The following is a 17,850-nucleotide window of genomic DNA, read 5'->3' on the forward strand; positions in this document are numbered from 1 at the left end:
TTTATTTACCTTTTGGTATCTATATATTTGGGCAATGACACAGCTTTGATAGAATTCTGCCTATATATTTGCCTATTTTGCCCTTGCTGAGGGCTAATAATTGTGGGAAGGGCACCTCCCCCCACCCCGGTATTTACTGTTTTTTAGGGAATTCTTACCACCATTCGACACTCAAAATATGCTGTGGCATGAATTGTCGCCCATTTTTCTATCTATCATTGCGTGACCAGCATTAGGTTGCACAGGAAGAACCAGTTGTGAATATTAATGTTCAAATCATTCCAGAGTTTCTTGATGGTTGCCAGTTTTCCTACAGCATTATGCTCCTGTCACCATGGTGAGTCTTCTATCTGGTTAGCAGGGTACTTGGAATGGCATGCTGCTGTCAGTAGCACTGAGCATCCAAGGGACACTCCAGGCAAGCATCCTGCAGTGTGTAGAGCCCCCTTTAGCATTCTGCCAGCACTACACACTTTCTCCTTTTGGCAGCCCCGCCCCCTCACCTGGTGTCTTGGTTAAGAGGGTGGGACTCACACAGGGCACAGGGAAGCCCTGCTCCATAGCCGAGATTTCATGTGAGCCTTAAGCGGATTCCGATGTATAGGTCGATAGTGTCTAAGTTGACAGTCAATAGGTCGACCCCATATGGTCAACATGCATTAAGTCGACAGGTACACAAGGCCAATATGGTCAAAAGGTTGACTGATACAAAATGTGAATGGTCGACACACAAATTGTCGACACAAGTTTTTTGGGGGGCCGGTGCTCATGTTTTTCCAACTTTTGCCTGATTTGCTATTCATGTGGACTATGATTGGGAATTGTAACTTGTGGCATTTGCAGCAGCAGTGGAGCGAGCCACTTTGCCTGAAGCATGGCGTGCAAGGCGAGACCACAAGGGTATACTTTTCCACTGATTGCGCTCAGATATGTTTACCGGGCTGGTATTATCTTAAGCATAGTTCTCCAGTCCTTGTCATCAAACTCTATTGGAAGTGCCATATAGCTCTAAGGGGTTTGGTATGCCAGCAGTGGGGCGAGCATTTAGAGTCCCCTTGCAGGCTCACTGCGCTCACCACGCTGCAGGCTCGTTGTCTCGCTGTGCTTGCCACAGGATCTATTCCCACTCTATGGGTGTCGTGGACACCCAATATTCCGGCTGGGGGCATTGTCGGGTATCTGGATTCCGGTAGTGCTATCCTGAACGCCGGAATCCCAACTGACGGCAATTTGACTGCATCCCTCTCTCAGTTGCCTCACTAACAAGTGCCCTTCTTGCATATAGACTTACTTTTGGAAGACAAATATTGGTAAATTCACAGATAAATATTTTTTTATATCTAAAATGTATTATTTATTTGTTTTCAGTAGAACATCAGAACTATTCTAAAAAAATGAGCAAGACAGATGAATCTGATTCTGATGGTGTACCAGACTATGAAGATGATTTTGAGAAAGACCTCGACTGGCTTATAAATGAAGATGCTGAGAAACATGCCAGCATCGAGGTAGGGCCATAGACATTTATTTTCCTTTAATGTCTTCTTTGTAGACAGAGCAACATTGCTTACTGGTTGCATTGTTATTGTACTTGTAGTATATATTTTAAAATAACAACCACAGTATCTTCACACATGGGGGTGTGAGGGTGTAATAGGGTGTAAGAATTAGGACGTGAGAGATTTTGTGAGAGTTTTCCTGTGTTTTTTTTTTTTTTTTTTTTAAAGTGGCAATCATTTACATGGCAGAATCAAACTGGTTTAGCGGGATGTGATCACAATACAGATGCCGGGATCCAAAACCCTCAATTTCCCGCTGGTCGGCATGCCGACCAACAGGGACTATTCCCACTCGTACACGTCCACGACACCCATAGAGCGGGAATAGAACCTGTGGCAAGTGCAGCCAGCCACCAAGCCTACTGCATGGCGAATGCAGTCAGTCCGCAAGGGGCTTCTTTGTGCTAGTCCCTTCCCGCTGGCCAACTAACAGCTGGGATCCCGGCGTCGGTATTGTGAGGTAACACATACCCAACCCGGTTTTGCCACTTTTACAAAAAAAAACAGGAAAAGTCTCACAAAATCTCGCAAATACTGATTCTCACACCCTTTTACATTCCCCCCATGGTCATAACGATGAAACTGACTTTTATTCATGTAAAAACATGTTTTTCACAAAATCTGCTGATTGAAATATGTCTCAATTAACATAGGCCCTCATTCCGAGTTGTCGCTCGCAAGCTACTTTTAGCAGCTTTGCACACGCCAAGCCGCCGCCTACTGGGAGTGAATCTTAGCTTATCAAAATTGCGAACGAAAGATTAGCAAAATTGCGAATAGACACTTCTTAGCAGTTTCTGAGTAGCTCCAGACTTACTCGGCAACTGCGATCAGTTCAGTCAGTTTCGTTCCTGGTTTGACGTCACAAACACTCCCAGCATTCGGCCAGACACTCCTCCGTTTCTCCAGCCACTCCCGGGTTTTTCCCAGAAACGGTAGCGTTTTTTCGCACACACCCATAAAACGGCCAGTTTCCGGCCAGAAACACCCACTTCCTGTCAATCACATTACGATCTCCAGAACGAAGAAAAAACCTTGTAATGCCGTGAGTAAAATACCTAACTGCATAGCAAATTTACTTGGCGCAGTCACACTGCGGACATTGCGCATGCGCATTAGCGATTAATCGCTCCGTTGCGAGAAAAATAGAACGAACGAACAACTCGGAATGACCCCCATAGTTTTATGGCATAGCTAAAGCTCCCACTACAAAGGCCGGATCAAGGGCCACATGGGCCTGGTGCTGAAAATGATTAAAGGCCTATTGTACGAAGCAGAGGACCTGTGACCAGTGCTGTCTGGTGTGGCCGGTGCCATGTGGGCATGCCAACAAGCATCCAGGAAGATCATAAAGAAGCTGCCTGTCTGGAAATCCTGCTGAGGCTGGTGCTGTCAGGGAAGAAGAGGCCAGGCTATGCAGATACTGGGACTGCCCATCCTATTACTGCATAGCACGGCCCCTGGAAGAAGTTAACTATATACTGGCCACCCTACTAGGCACCCCCGTCCTATCACTTGGTTCATATGACTGTTGGGAAGCTGGCCTATTTTTATGTAGAGGCCTGGGGCTGTAGCCCCATCCACCCCATTACTAATCTGGCTTTGCCCACTAGTATTAATACTAAAGTGTGATATAATGATACAGAATTCCAGTGGCTAGCAACAGGTCCAGTCCAATGAAATGTTGTCTAGTGTATTGTTGTATAATCCAAGACAGCCCTTCCCTACAAAGGTTAAATATTCTCCCAGGACAACTCAGTGATCGCGCTGCGTGAAAAAATGTATTATATATTATATATATATATATATATATATATATATATATATATATATATATATATATATATATATATATATAAATAAAAATAAGATTTTACTTACCGGTAAATCTATTTCTCGTAGTCCGTAGTGGATGCTGGGGACTCCGTAAGGACCATGGGGAATAGACGGGCTCCGCAGGAGACATGGGCACTTTAAGAAAGAATTTAGATTCTGGTGTGCTCTGGCTCCTCCCTCTATGTCCCTCCTCCAGACCTCAGTTAGAGAAACTGTGCCCGGAAGAACTGACAGTACAAGGAAAGGATTTTGGAAATCCAGGGCAAGACATACCAGCCACACCAATCACACCATATAACTTGTGATAAACTTACCCAGTCAACAGTATGAACAACAACAGAGCATCAGTTCAACCCTGATGCAACAATAACATAGCCCTTATTGCAGCAATAACTTTATACAAGTATTGCAGAAAAAGTCCGCACTTGGGACGGGCGCCCAGCATCCACTACGGACTACGAGAAATAGATTTACCGGTAAGTAAAATCTTTTTTTCTCTAACGTCCTAGTGGATGCTGGGGACTCCGTAAGGACCATGGGGATTATACCAAAGCTCCCAAACGGGCGGGAGAGTGCGGATGACTCTGCAGCACCGATTGAGCAAACAATAGGCCCTCCTCAGCCAGGGTATCAAACTTGTAGAACTTTGCAAAAGTGTTTGAACCTGACCAAGTAGCAACTCGGCATAGTTGTAATGCCGAGACCCCTCGGGCAGCCGCCCAAGAAGAGCCCACCTTCCTAGTGGAATGGGCTTTAACTGATTTTGGCAGCGGCAATCCAGCCGCAGAATGAGCCTGCTGAATCGTGTTACAGATCCAGCGAGCAATAGTTTGCTTTGAAGCAGGAGCACCCAGCTTGTTGGATGCATACAGGAGAAACAGTGACTCCGTTTTCCTGACTCTAGCCGTTCTGGCTACATAAACCTTCAAAGCCCTGACCACATCCAGTAACTCGGAATCCTCTAAGTCACTAGTAGCCACAGGCACCACAATAGGTTGGTTCATATGAAAAGATGACACCACTTTTGACAGAAATTGTGGACGGGTCTGCAATTCTGCTCTATCCATATGGAAAACCAGATAGGGGCTTTTATGTGACAAAGCCGCTAATTCTGACACACGCCTAGCCGAAGCCAAGGCTAATAGCATGACCACTTTCCACGTGAGATATTTTAACTCCACCATTTTTAGTGGTTCAAACCAGTGTGAATTTCAGGAAACTTAACACCACGTTAAGATCCCAAGGTGCCACTTGAGGCACAAAAGGAGGCTGAATATGCAGCACTCCCTTACAAACGTCGGAACTTCTGTTCGAGAAGCCAACTCTTTTCGAAAGTAAATGGATAGGGCCGAAATCTGGACCTTAATGGAACCCAATTTTAGGCCCAAATTCACTCCTGACTGTAGGAAGTGAAGGAAACGGCCCAGATGGAATTCCTCTGTAGGAGCATTCCTGGCCTCACACCAAGAAACATATTTTCGCCATATACGGTGATAATGTTTAGCTGTCACGTCCTTCCTAGCCTTTATCAGCGTAGGAATGACCTCGTCCGGAATGCCCTTTTCTGCTAGGATCCGGCGTTCAACCGCCATGCCGTCAAACGCAGCTGCGGTAAGTCTTGGAACAGACAGGGCCCCTGTTGCAACAGGTCCTGTCTTAGAGGAAGAGGCCACGGGTCCTCTGTGAGCATTTCTTGCAGATCTGGATACCAGGTCCTTCGTGGTCAATCTGGAACAATGAGGATTGTTCTCACTCCTCTTTTTCTTATTATCCTCAGCACCTTGGGTATGAGAGGAAGAGGAGGAAATAAATAGACCGACTGGAACACCCACGGTGTCACCAGTGCGTCCACAGCTATCGCCTGAGGGTCTCATGACCTGGCACAATACCTCTGTAGCTTTTTGTTGAGGCCGGATGCCATCATATCCACCTGTGGCAGTTCCCACCGACTTGCAATCTGCGTGAAGACTTCTTGATGAAGTCCCCACTCTCCCGGGTGGAGGTCGTGCCTGCTGAGGAAGTCTGCTTCCCAGTTGTCCACTCCCGGGATGAACACTGCTGACAGTGCGCTTACGTGATTCTCCGCCCAGCGAAGAATTCTGGGGTGGCTTCTGACTGAATCAGAACCGGTTGGTCGCGAAGCAGGGTCTCCGCTTGACGTAGGGCGTTGTATACGGCCCTTAGTTCCAGGATGTTGATGTAAAGGCAAGTCACCAGGATCCAGTCCTGAATGCCGAATCTGCGGCCCTCGAGAAGATGAGCACTCTGCAGCCACCACAGGAGAGACACCCTGGCCCTGGGGGATAGGGTGATTAACCGATGCATCTGAAGATGTGATCCGGACCACTTGTCCAGTAAGTCCCATTGAAAGGTCCTCGCATGGAACCTGCCGAAGGGAATGGCCTCGTATGATGCCACCATCCTTCCCAGGACTCGAGTGCAGTGATGCACTGACACCTGTTTTGGTTTTAATAGGTTCCTGACCAGTGTCATGAGCTCCTGAGCTCTCTCTATCGGGAGATAAACCCTTTTGTCTAGAATCATGCCTAGGAAAGGCAGATGAGCCGTAGGAACCAACTGCGACTTTGGAATATTTAAAATCCAGCCGTGTTGTCGTTACACTTCCAGAGAAAGTGATACGCTGTTCAGCAACTGCTCTCTTGATCTCGCTTTTATGAGGAGATCGTCCCAGTACGGGATAATTGTGACACCTTGCTTCCGCAGGATCACCATCATTTCCGCCATTACCTTGGTGAAGATTCTCGGGGCCGTGGAGAGACCAAACGGCAACGTCTGAAATTGGTAATGACAATCCTGTATCGCAAATCTGAGGTACGCCTGATGAGGTGGATAAACGGGGACATGAAGGTATGCATCCTTTATGTCCAGAGACACCATAAAATCTCCCCCTTTCAGGCTTGCTATGACCGCTCTTAGCGATTCCATTTTGAACTTGAACCCTTTCAGGTATATGTTCAGGGATTTTAAATTCAATATGGGTCTGACCAAACCGTCCGGTTTCGGGACTACAACATGGTCGAATAATAACCCCCTCCTTGTTGAAGGAGGGGAACATTGACCACCACCTGTTGAAGATACAATTTGTGAATTGCAGTTAACACTATTTCCCTCTCGTGGGGGGAAGCCGGCAGGGCCGTCGGTGATGGGGCATCTCTTCAAAGTCCAGCTTGTATCCCTGAGACACAATATTGCCCAGGGATCCAACGGGGAGTGAACCCACTTGTGGCTGAAATTACGAAGACGTGCCCCCACCGGGCCTAGCTCCGCCTGTGGAGCCCCAGCGACATGCGGTGGATTTTGTAGAGGCCGGGGAGGACTTCTGTTCCTGGGAACTAGCTGTGTTGTGCAGCTTCTTTCCTCTGCCCCTGCCTCTGGCAAGAAAGGACGTACCTCGGACTTTCTTGTTTCTTTGTGATCGAAAGGCTGCATTTGATAATGTCGTGCTTTCCTAGGCTGTGCAGGAATATAAGGCCAAAGATCAGAATTACCAGCCATAGCTGTGGAGATCAGGTCCGAGATCCCTTCTCCACACAATCCTCAGCCTTCCATATGCCTCTTAAGTCGGCATCACCTGTCCATTGCATATCTACAGGACACGTCAAGCAGAAATCGACATAGCGTTGACTCTAGAAACCAGTAGACTAATGCCTTTTTGGGCCTGTTTTATATATATATATATATATATATATATATATATATATCTTAAGACAGCATCTTTAATATATATATCTATATATATCTATATATATATATATATATATACATACTAGGGTCTCAATCTCTGCTGATAAGGTACCTGTCCACGCTGCTACAGCGCTATAAACCCATGCCGACACAATCGCCGGTCTGAGTAGTGTACCAGAATGTGCACGCTATCTGCAGGATCCCTGAGGATAGCTGTTAAGTCAGGGCTACCTTTTGGGCAAACGTGACACCCTAGGGGAAGATTCCCATCGTATCCTGGCCCTAGTAGGGGAAGGATACTCCCTGAGAATTCTTTGTGGGAAACTGCAGTCTCTTGTCTGGAGATTCCCGCTCTTTTTCATCATGAGAGGAGGGAAATTTACCTCCGCTTTCTTCCCCTTAAACATGTGTACCCTCGTGTCAGAGACAGATGAGTCATCAGTGATATGCAAATCATCTTTTATTACAATAATCATATATTGAATACTTTCCTGCCATTTTGTCTGTAACTTTGCATTATCGTAGTCGACACTGGAGTCAGACTCCGTGTCGATATCAGTGTCTATTATTTTGGATAGTGAGCATTGAGAGACTCTGAAGGTCTCTGCGACATAGGGACAGACATGGGTAGATTCCCTGTGTGTTCTCTAATCTTTTGTGCAATAAATTCACCTTAGCACTTAATTACACATATCCAAACAGGTGTCGGCGTTGTCGACGGAGACACCCCTCACACACACTTGCTCCATCTCCTCCTTAGGGGAGCCTTTTACCTCAGACATGTCGACACACACATACCGACACACCACACACTCAGGGAATGCTCATCTGAAGACAATTCCCCCACAAGGCCCTTTAGAGAGACAGAGAGAGAGTATGCCAGCACACACCCCAGCGCTATTAACCCAGGAATAACACAGTAACTTAATGTTAACCCAGTAGCTGCTGTTTATAATGATTTTTGCGCCTAATTATGTGCCCCCCCTCTCTTTTTACCCTCTTCTACCGTGCATCTGCAGGGGAGAGGCTGGGGAGCTTCCTCTCAGCGGTGCTGTGGAGAAAAACATGGCGCTGGTGAGTGCTGAGGAAGAAGCCCCGCCCCCTCGACGGCGGGCTTCTGTCCCGCTTAAATATACATTTTCTTGGCGGGGGCTCATACATATATACAGTGCCCAACTGTATATATGCTAAACTTTTGCCAAAGAGGTCCCAATTGCTGCCCAGGGCGCCCCCCCTGCGCCCTGCACCCTTACAGTGACCGGAGTATGTGAGGTGTGTGTGGGAGCAATGGCGCACAGCTGCAGTGCTGTGCGCTACCTCAGTGAAGACTGGAGTCTTCTGCCGTCAATTTCGAAGTCTTCTTGCTTCTTATGCTCACCCGGCTTCTGTCTTCCGGCTCTGCGAGGGGGACGGCGGCGCGGCTCTGGGATCGGACGACGAGGGTGAGATCCTGTGTACGATCCCTCTGGAGCTAATGGTTTCCAGTAGCCTAAGAAGCAGGACCTATCTTCAGAGAGTAGGGCTGCTTCTCTCCCCTCTGTCCCACGATGCAGGGAGTCTGTTGCCAGCAGAGCTCCCTGAAAATAAAAAACCTAACAAAATACTTTCTTACAGCAAGCTCAGGAGTGCTCACTGAACAGCACCCAGCTCGTCCGGGCACAGATTCAAACTGAGGTCTGGAGGAGGGACATAGAGGGAGGAGCCAGAGCACACCAGAATCTAAATTCTTTCTTAAAGTGCCCATGTCTCCTGCGGAGCCCGTCTATTCCCCATGGTCCTTACGGAGTCCCCAGCATCCACTAGGACGTTAGAGAAATATATATATACATATACAAAGAAGGCTAACGGGGATTGAGGGATCAGCGTTGAGCATCTTCAGGATGCTCAGACACTGCCCAGCTTCCTCTTCCCGGCTCCCCAGCTCAACGTGACATGCAATGAGAGGTCACGCTGCGCCGTCGCACGCCGTTGGGAGCCACTGGGTGGGGCGTAGCGAGGGGGGCGGCCACACAGGGAAACGCCCAGGATTGAAAAAAAATGGCCCGGGATTGGCCTCCCTAGATTCAACAGCACATTCTGCTGCTCCACTGTCACTCACTGCTACATATCCACAACTGGGAGGAGGGAGCAGGTGGCAGGGTGGGGGAGTCGACTCCAGGGGCCTCCTCTTTCTCAAACAGGATCCAGAGCAGCCCTCAGCCGGGGCCAGAACTGTCTCCCGCCAATACAAGCTATGTGGGACTGGGGTGGTGTCTCTGCCAGCCCTGTTCTCTCTGCTCGGGTCTCCTCTGTGCACTCCCAGGGTTCTGCCGGCACTGACACAGCTGCTGCTCGTTTATGTTATCAGAGCGGTGATCGGCTGTACGGGAGCTGGGTTAGCTGGAGTGGCGCGCTGGCGGGCAAGGGAAGAGGGAGGTCCCAGGAGGCGCCTGGATGGGGATTGGCTGAGGTGGGACTCAGTGGCGTGCTCGTCCTGCAGGACTCGCTCATTTTAAACAAGTGAGCCCCTTGCTTCCCATAGTGGGTAAAAATGCTCTATGGTGCATATTTTGTGATCACTGAAACTGAGTAAACAGCGGCTAAAGCATTTCAGACTTTGGTGGGAATAACATTACAGTTATGCAGAATGATGTTTGGTCATGCATTTGACGTAACATTTTTAAAAATGTATATTGAAAAGGCTACAGGTTGTAAACATAATACATTTACATGTTTAATGCCATTTTAATAATATTTGTGTTATGTTTTTTTTCAAGAATCACAATGTTAAGGAACAGCTCAGTGATTTGGATTCTGACTCAACACATTTAGAAATAGACAAGAATGAGAGTGACAGATCCCCAAATGGTGACAGACAGATTGTCCACGATGATCCTAACCTCACATTGGACTCGGCCTCTGACTTTGAGGAAGATGAAGAGGCAAAGCGATATATTGCAGAGAAGATTGAAGAAGCTAACAAGAAATTGGAAATGGAAATCATAGATGAAAATCGTCAAAGAAAGCTCAAATTCAAGGAGAGTCTGGTAGATCTGGAAATACCACCACTGGAATTTCCAGACAGTCATAGAAGTGAAGATGTTACAGATGGAGTTTCACAATTATATATTTCTGATGTTTTAGCACAAAAAATGGAGCATCACGATAAAAATGGTGGCACTGATAAAGAATCCAAGGATGGAAAAGTATTAGTAGAGAAAGAAGGAAAGTTTGAACTTGTCAGTATACAGGACGTTGAGAACCTGTGCTCTCTGCCACCAATTAATAACAATAATAAGGACATTCCCAAATCTCCATCTCCGACAGTGCAGTCCAGTCAGTTTGGTACAGTGACTAATGTAGACGGTGCAGATGAGAAGAGCATTTCCAGTAATAATAACATGAATGGCTTTATCCCTCATCCTCCTACTGGATCTAAAGTCCGGCCCAGCTCTGCTAACAATCTAATGAAATCTGTGCATAAAGTAAAGCCACAACGGAGAGTGCAGTCTGCAAGTGTATCTACTGGAAACACAACATTCAGCCTCTCTGCTGAGCAAAAGCAGCAACTGAAAAGGTTTCAAGAAAGGCAAGAAAAACTTAGGAAAGAGGTATAAAATGTGCAAATACTTTATACAGACTGCATCCTTTATAATATAAAGGCTAACACTGCTCCTCACCTCTATGGGGAGGATTCAGGTGTTTTGTGCTCCGGCGGCCAATATATGGCACCCAGTGAAGCAATTCAATTGTTGCTCCATTCTGGTGCGCACAGACAGCCTCCTGCGCTGACATTACTGTTATGTGGTTCCATCATCTTGACAGGCTGGTAACTAGTTATAGATAATATGCTAATAATGTTTTGAGCTTTGCATAATTAGCAGCACTGTGTATTTCAAGGAAAATAGATGTTTATTACATACAGTACACCTCTGCGTTCCTCATACAGTCATTGGGGTAAATTTACTAAGGTGGGAGCTTTTTAGAACTGGTGATGTTGCCCATGGCAACCAATCAGATTCTACTTACCATTTATCTAGCTGCTTCTAGCAGATAATAGATATAAGCTGATTGGTTGCTATGGGCAATATCACCAGTTCTAAAAATCTCCCACTTTAGTAAATTTACCCCATTGTGAGAGACAACTGTCAGTGACACAAAGGGAGGAATTCAATTGGGCATGAGGTTTTAGCGAGGTAAAAAAAACCTGTATAGTTCGCACCTAATTTTGGATTACGCACTCCCTAAAAAAAGGTGGTTGTGGGGTTTTCGGCATTTAAAACCCCACTGTGCGAGCTAAAATAGAGACATATGATACTCACCTCTCCATGGTTCCCGGTGGTCTCTCTTCCATCTTTGCACTTGGGAGGGGGATGCTGGGAGTCCCAGGGGCTGCTGGAAGGCTCAAGTGCTGCTGCCAGATGTAGTTTTCCCTGCCGCTGCCTCCAGGGGGGGGGAATACACTAAACGGGGTAGGGGGGGAGGGTCACGCCCACACACCAGGGTCACACATACATACACACACACACACACACACGCTCCCTCACAGACACTCACACACTCACCGCTGCTGCAGAGGACCGGATCCCTATGCTGGAGGAGAAGACACCGCCTCAGAAGGTGAGTAATTAAGCTAATATGAATCTTTTAATAGCCTAATTAGCCCTTGGGGGAAGGTGCCATAGCAAGTCCAGGAGATATTTCCTAAAAATAAAGATTTTAAGACAAATCAGACTTGGGTCCGGATGTAATGCAGCCTTGTGGGTTACCAGTCGAGCTCGGATGTTTTTTCAAAGGGGCAATGACTTACAAGGCATTGTTTATCCTTGTAAGTGATTGCCCCTTAAAAAAAGTAATAGTTTGGCCTGCATCCCGCACGGCCTCCAAACTTGGACGGCATTACATCCGGTCCATGCTCTGGAGACTCGTGAATAAAGATGCAACCCATTTTCGGTCTCTTGTGCCACAGGGTGTTTTTAATTTTCCGCCTTTAATTGAATTCCCCCCAAAGGGTGACAACAAGTGTACAGGGGAGGGGAGATCCTTATCTCTGTTCTTGCTGTCAGCCATATAGAGGCTCATACAGTCACTGCAGGAGGAACTGGTGTGGTGATTTGCTAATATGCATGTATAACTGTATGTTTCTTGATAGCTGTATTGTTATTATGTTTAGAATACTTTTTAGTCTCCCCTTTTTTCTTTAATCCATAGTTAATGTAAACTCAGTCTAAAAGAAACTAAAGCTGGGTACACACTAGATGATATTTTGAATGATCTGTCTGATTCCAATGAATCAGAACGACAAACCCTTCAATTGTCCACTGTGTACCCCTATGTGAGCTCCCGTTGTGTCGTTCATCACATCTTCAGGTTGGCCCTACATGCTGCTCACTCTGAAGATGTGACTGACAAGCCCATGCTTTCGGATGCAGCGGGCTGACGATATTTCTCTTACGTCCTGGAGGATACTGGGGATCCATTTAGTACCATGGGGTATAGACGGGTCCACTAGGAGCCATGGGCACTTTAAGAATTTTCTAGTGTGGGCTGGCTCCTCCCTTTATGCCCCTCCTACCAGACTCAGTTTAGAAAATGTGCCCGGAGGAGCCGGTCACGCTTATAGAAGCTGCTGAAGAGTTTTCTGCAATTATTTTTCTGTTTGTTATTTTCAGGCAGGACTGGTTGGCACCAGCCTGCCTGCTTCGTAGGCCTTAGGGGGGAGGGGTGGGAAAGGCCCAACCTCCCAAAGGGTTAATGGTCCCGTTCCCCGCTGACAGGACACTAGCTCCTAAAGCAACTATTCGAAAGCCCCACCACGGCGAGCGTATATTCCCGCAGCACGCCGCCACCCCTAACAGAGCCAGAAGAAAGAAAAGTGGTGAGTACTAAGCCGGCGTCCCGGCTAGCGGGTCGCCGGGCATTATGGCGGCACGAGGGTATGGGGACGCATGGCTTCTAACCGGGGCGATTGTGTCTCCAGGCACAGTACACAACTGCGTCTCAGTACACTGTACACAGTACCCAAACTGGCAAACACAGCCTTAAAACTGTTCTACTCCACTTTAAGCACAACAGTTTCCTCAGCCAGTATAAAAAGAGCGGGAAGACTGCGAGCCATTGAGGGGGTGGGGCTTCAATATGAGATGATCCAGCAGCTCACCAGCGCCATTTTCCCTCTGCAGTGGACACAGACGCTGATTGACAGGGACGCTCCAAAATACTTTGTGTCTCCCTGGAAGGGTTATTTGTGAGTTAATTGTGTTTTTAAACTTTCCCGTGTGTGTGTGCTGTCACATTTACATTATGGGGGTAATTCCAAGTTGATCGCAGCAGGATTTTTGATAGCAACTGGGCAAAACCATGTGCACTGCAGGGGAGGCAGATACAACATGTGCAGTAAGAGTTAAATTTGGGTGTGGTGTGTTCAATCTGCAATCTAATTTGCAGTGTAAAAATAAAGCAGCCAGTATTTACCCTGCACAGAAACAATATAACCCACCCAAATCTAACTCTTTCTGCACATGTTATATCTGCCTCCCCTGTAGTGCACATGGTTTTGCCCAGTTGCTATCAAAAATCCTGCTGCGATCAACTTGGAATTACCCCCTATGTACGGTGGAGTGTTCCTCTTCCCCAGGGAGCTCAAAACTATGTACTCAGTGTAGTACACCATCTCAGGCTAGCGGGGCTGAACCAGTGTGGCTGGTTTCCCTCAAAGGAATGATTTCTAATATCTTTAACAAATTGTCCCGCAATGAGAAAGAGACACAATACTTAAGACAGTCTGTGGATGAGATTATGAACAGAGACTCCGTCCCCAAACAAGCGTCTCAGTCCCTCGCCATTTTTCCACAAAAACAATCTCTGGCCCATATCCTGCAGTCTGACTCTGATGCCGAGGGGTCAGACATGGAGGAGGGGGAGGTGGATTCAGAAGGGGGGGGGGGGGGGGGGACGCTGCTCTGTCACAGGGAATACAGGCTCTCATAGAGGCTATCAGAGATGTGCTACAAATTCCTGATAAGGTGACAGAGGAGTGTGAAGAATCTTATTTTAATGTAAAAAAGAAGTTCTCAGTCACTTTCCTGTGTCAAGGGAATTGAGTACCCTGTTTGAAGAACCGTGGGTAAATCATGATAAGAAATTTCAAATCTCTAAAAGGTTACTCTCATCTTTAACTTTTCCTCCTGAGGATAGGAAAAAATGGGAAAGTCCACTGATAGTGGATGTATCTGTGTCCAGGTTGTCACGGAAGATTGTGTTACCCGTCCCTGGTGCAGCCTCCCTAAAGGACGCTGATCGTAAGATTGAGACTACACTCAAATCCTTGTACACAGCTGCTGGAGTGGTTCAGAGACCCACTATAGCTTGTGCGTGGATTACTGAAGCCATTGCTAAATGGTCTGGTAACCTTATTGAAGGGTTGGATTCCTTATCTAGGGGGAAGATTGTGTTACTCCTGCAACATATACAGGACTTTATGGTGGAAGCCAAAAAAAGCAATAGGTTTGCTTAATTCACGCACCACTGCTATGGCAGTGTCAGCACACAGGGGCTTGTGGTTACGCCAGTGGACTGCGGACATGGACTCCAGGAAAGGCGTGGAAGGCCTGCCCTTCACAGGAGATGCCTTATTTGAAGATGAACTGGACAAATGGATCTCCAAAGCTACTGCTGGTTAGTCCACATATCTTCCTTCTGCAACTCCCCTAATCAGGAAGACCTACTCAGGACCTACCCTACAGTTCTTTTGGACTGCCAAGTTTAAGGGCAAAGTCAGAGGATCTTCTATTGCCACCAGAGGCGCTAGAGGTAAACCGCACAAACCAGCAGCTGCTCGTTCTCAGGAACAGAGCTCCAGTTCTGCTTCCTCGAAGCCTTCTGCATGACGGTGGACCGCGTGGCCTGGAAGACTGGCAGGTGGGAGCCCGACTAAAGAATTTCAGTCACATCTGGACATCATGATGCCAGGATCCCTGAGTCATAGATCTTCTTTCCCAGGGATACAGACTGGAGTTTGAGGCGCTCCCACCTCACAGATTCTTCAAATCAGGCTTACCAGCTTCACAAGAGGCAAGTACAATCTTACAGGATGCCATTCAAAAACTGGTACAGACTCAGGTCATTGTTCCAGTTCCACCTCATCTGCGCAACAAGGGGTACTATTCTAACTTGTTTGTGGTACCAAAACCGGATGGTTCGGTGAGACAGATTACGAGTGTTCAAATTCAAGATGGAGTCACCGAGAGCGGTGATCTCAGGTTTGGAGGAGGGAGAATTCCTAGTGTCTATGGATATCACGGATGCGTACCTTCACATTCCGATCTTGCCGCCTCACCAAGCTTATCTACGCTTTGCACTACAGGACTGTCACTACCAGTTCCAGGCCCTGCCATTTGGTCTCTCCACAGCACCAAGGGTGTTCACCAATCTGATGGCAGAGATGATGTTTCTCCTTCGCAAGCAGGGAGTGAACATTATTCCGTACCTAGCCGATTTTCTGATAAAGGCACCGTCCTTGGAAAGGTTGTTGGACAGCATTGGTATCACAACCAGACTACTCCTGAATCATGGGTGGATACTAAATCTTCTGAAATCTCATTTAGAGCCAACTCGGAGGCTCCCATTTCTGGGAATGATACTAGACACAGAGTCGCAGAAAGTTTCTCTTACGTCCTAGAAGATGCTGGGGACTCCGTAAGGACCATGGGGTATAGACGGGCTCCGCAGGAGACATGAGCACTTTAAGACTTTAAATGGGCGTGAACTGGCTCCTCCCTCTATGCCCCTCCTCCAGACTCCAGTTAGATCCTGTGCCCAGAGGAGACTGGTCACACACTAGGGGAGCTCTACTGAATTTCTCTGGAAAATAGACTTTGTTAGGTTTTTTATTTTCAGGGAGCACTGCCGGCAACAGGCTTCCTGCTTCGTGGGACTGAGGGGAGAGAAGCAGACCCACTTTCCTAGACTGATGGACTCTGCTTCTTAGGCTACTGGACACCATTAGCTCCAGAGGGTCTGAACACTGGTGTCGTCTAGCTGTTCGTTCCCGGAGCCGCGCCGCCGTCGTCCTCACAGAGCCGGAAGATAGAAGCCGGGTGGGTATAGGAAGCAAGAAGACGTCAGATCTTCGTGAGGTACTGCGCAGCGGTTGCGCTGCACGCCATTGCTCCCACACACACACAAGGCACTACAAGGGTGAAGGGTGCAGGGGGGCCACCTGGGCAGCAAAATTTACCTCAGATACTAAACTGGCATAGTATATACACTGCATAGGCAGGGTATACAAACCCCCGCCAGTATAAATAATAGCGGGACCGAAGCCCGCCATCAAGGGGGCGGGGCTTCTTCCCTCAGCTCTAACCAGCGCCATTTTCTCCACAGCTTGCTGCAGAGACGCTGCTCCCGGACCCTGCCCTGCTATACACAAGTAACAGGGTGCAAAACGAGGGCGGGGGCACAATAATTTGGTGCTGATTTGATATATATTTATATATAAAAGCTCTTACAGGTCTGAGGTATTTTTAATATTTCAGACTGTGGCGGCGCTGGGTGTGAGCTGGCAAACTCCCTCTCTGTCTCTCCAAAGGACTTCATTGTGGGTCTGTCCCCTATAATCCAGTGTGTTTGGGGGTGTCAGTACGTGTGTGTCGACATGTCTGAGGCGGAAGGCTCTTCGAGGGAGGAAGCGGAGCAGAATGTGGTAATGACTCCGTTGGCACCGCCGACTGCTGATTGGGTAGACATGTGGAATGTTTTGAATGCAAGTGTGGCTTTATTACATAAAAGGTTGGACAAATCTGAGTCTCAGAACCAAGCATGGATATTACTGTGTCACAGAACCCATCAGGGTCCCAGAAACGTCCCTTTACCCAGATAGCAGACACTGATACCGACACGGATTCCGACTCCAGTGTCGACTATGATGATGCGAGGTTACACCCAAGGGTGGCCAAGAGTATTCAGTACATGATTATAGCAATAAAAGATGTATTACATATCACAGAGGACCCTCGGTCCCTGACACAAGGGTCTGTATGGTTAAGGAGAAGAAACGTGAGGTAACGTTTCCCCCATCTCATGAACTGAACGCTCTATTTGAAAAGGCTTGGGAAACTCCAGACAAGAGGCTGCAGATTCCCAAGAGAATTATTATGGCGTATCCTTTCCCCTCCCAGGACAGGTTACGGTGGGAATCATCACCCACGGTGGATAAAGCCTTGACGCGGTTATCCAAAAAAGTGGCCCTACCGTCCCCGGACACGGCGACCCTAAAGGATCCTGCGGACTGCAAGCAGGAAACCACTTTAAAATCAATTTATGCACTACGGGAGCCCTGCTCAGACCGGCGGTTGCGTCGGCATGGGTGAGTAGCGCAATTGCAGGTTGGGCAGATAACTTGTCATCTGACATGGACACCCTCGACAGGGATACTGTTCTGTTAACTTTGGGTCACATCAAGGACGCAGCGTTATACTTAAGTGAGGCTGCGAGAGATATTGGCCTCTTGGGATCAAGGGCCAATGCCATGGCAATTTCAGCTAGGAGGTCGCTGTGGACCCGTCAATGGACTAGTGATGCTGACTCCAAGAGACTTCTGGAGGCTTTGCCTTACAAAGGTGAAGTTTTGTTTGGGGATGGCCTCGCGGGCCTGGTTTCCACAGCTACCGCGGGTAAGTCTTCTTTTTTGCCTTTTGTTCCCCCACAGCAAAAGAAAACGCCTCAGTACCAGATGCAGTCCTTTCGGTCTCATAAATTCAGAAAGGGGCTT

General features: G+C 47.6%; 1 protein-coding gene across 6 annotated transcripts in view; it reads left to right on the forward strand.

Moving 5' to 3' along the window:
• Nucleotides 1–17,850, forward strand: part of CCDC181 (coiled-coil domain containing 181) — a 114,627-nt gene that overhangs the window by 17,134 nt on the left and 79,643 nt on the right. For 4 of the 6 annotated variants that reach the window (XM_063955649.1, XM_063955651.1, XM_063955646.1 and 1 more), the window contains exons 2-3: nt 1,369–1,508; nt 9,857–10,690. In XM_063955649.1, the coding sequence (XP_063811719.1) occupies nt 1,395–1,508; nt 9,857–10,690 (948 nt within the window). In that variant the 5' untranslated portion in view covers nt 1,369–1,394. The remainder of the gene's footprint in view (nt 1–1,368; nt 1,509–9,856; nt 10,691–17,850) is intronic. The other 2 variants (XM_063955650.1, XM_063955647.1) reach the window with 1 other exon arrangement.

The sequence above is a fragment of the Pseudophryne corroboree genome, chromosome 2 (genome assembly GCF_028390025.1).
Source record: "Pseudophryne corroboree isolate aPseCor3 chromosome 2, aPseCor3.hap2, whole genome shotgun sequence".
NCBI lineage: Eukaryota > Metazoa > Chordata > Amphibia > Anura > Myobatrachidae > Pseudophryne > Pseudophryne corroboree.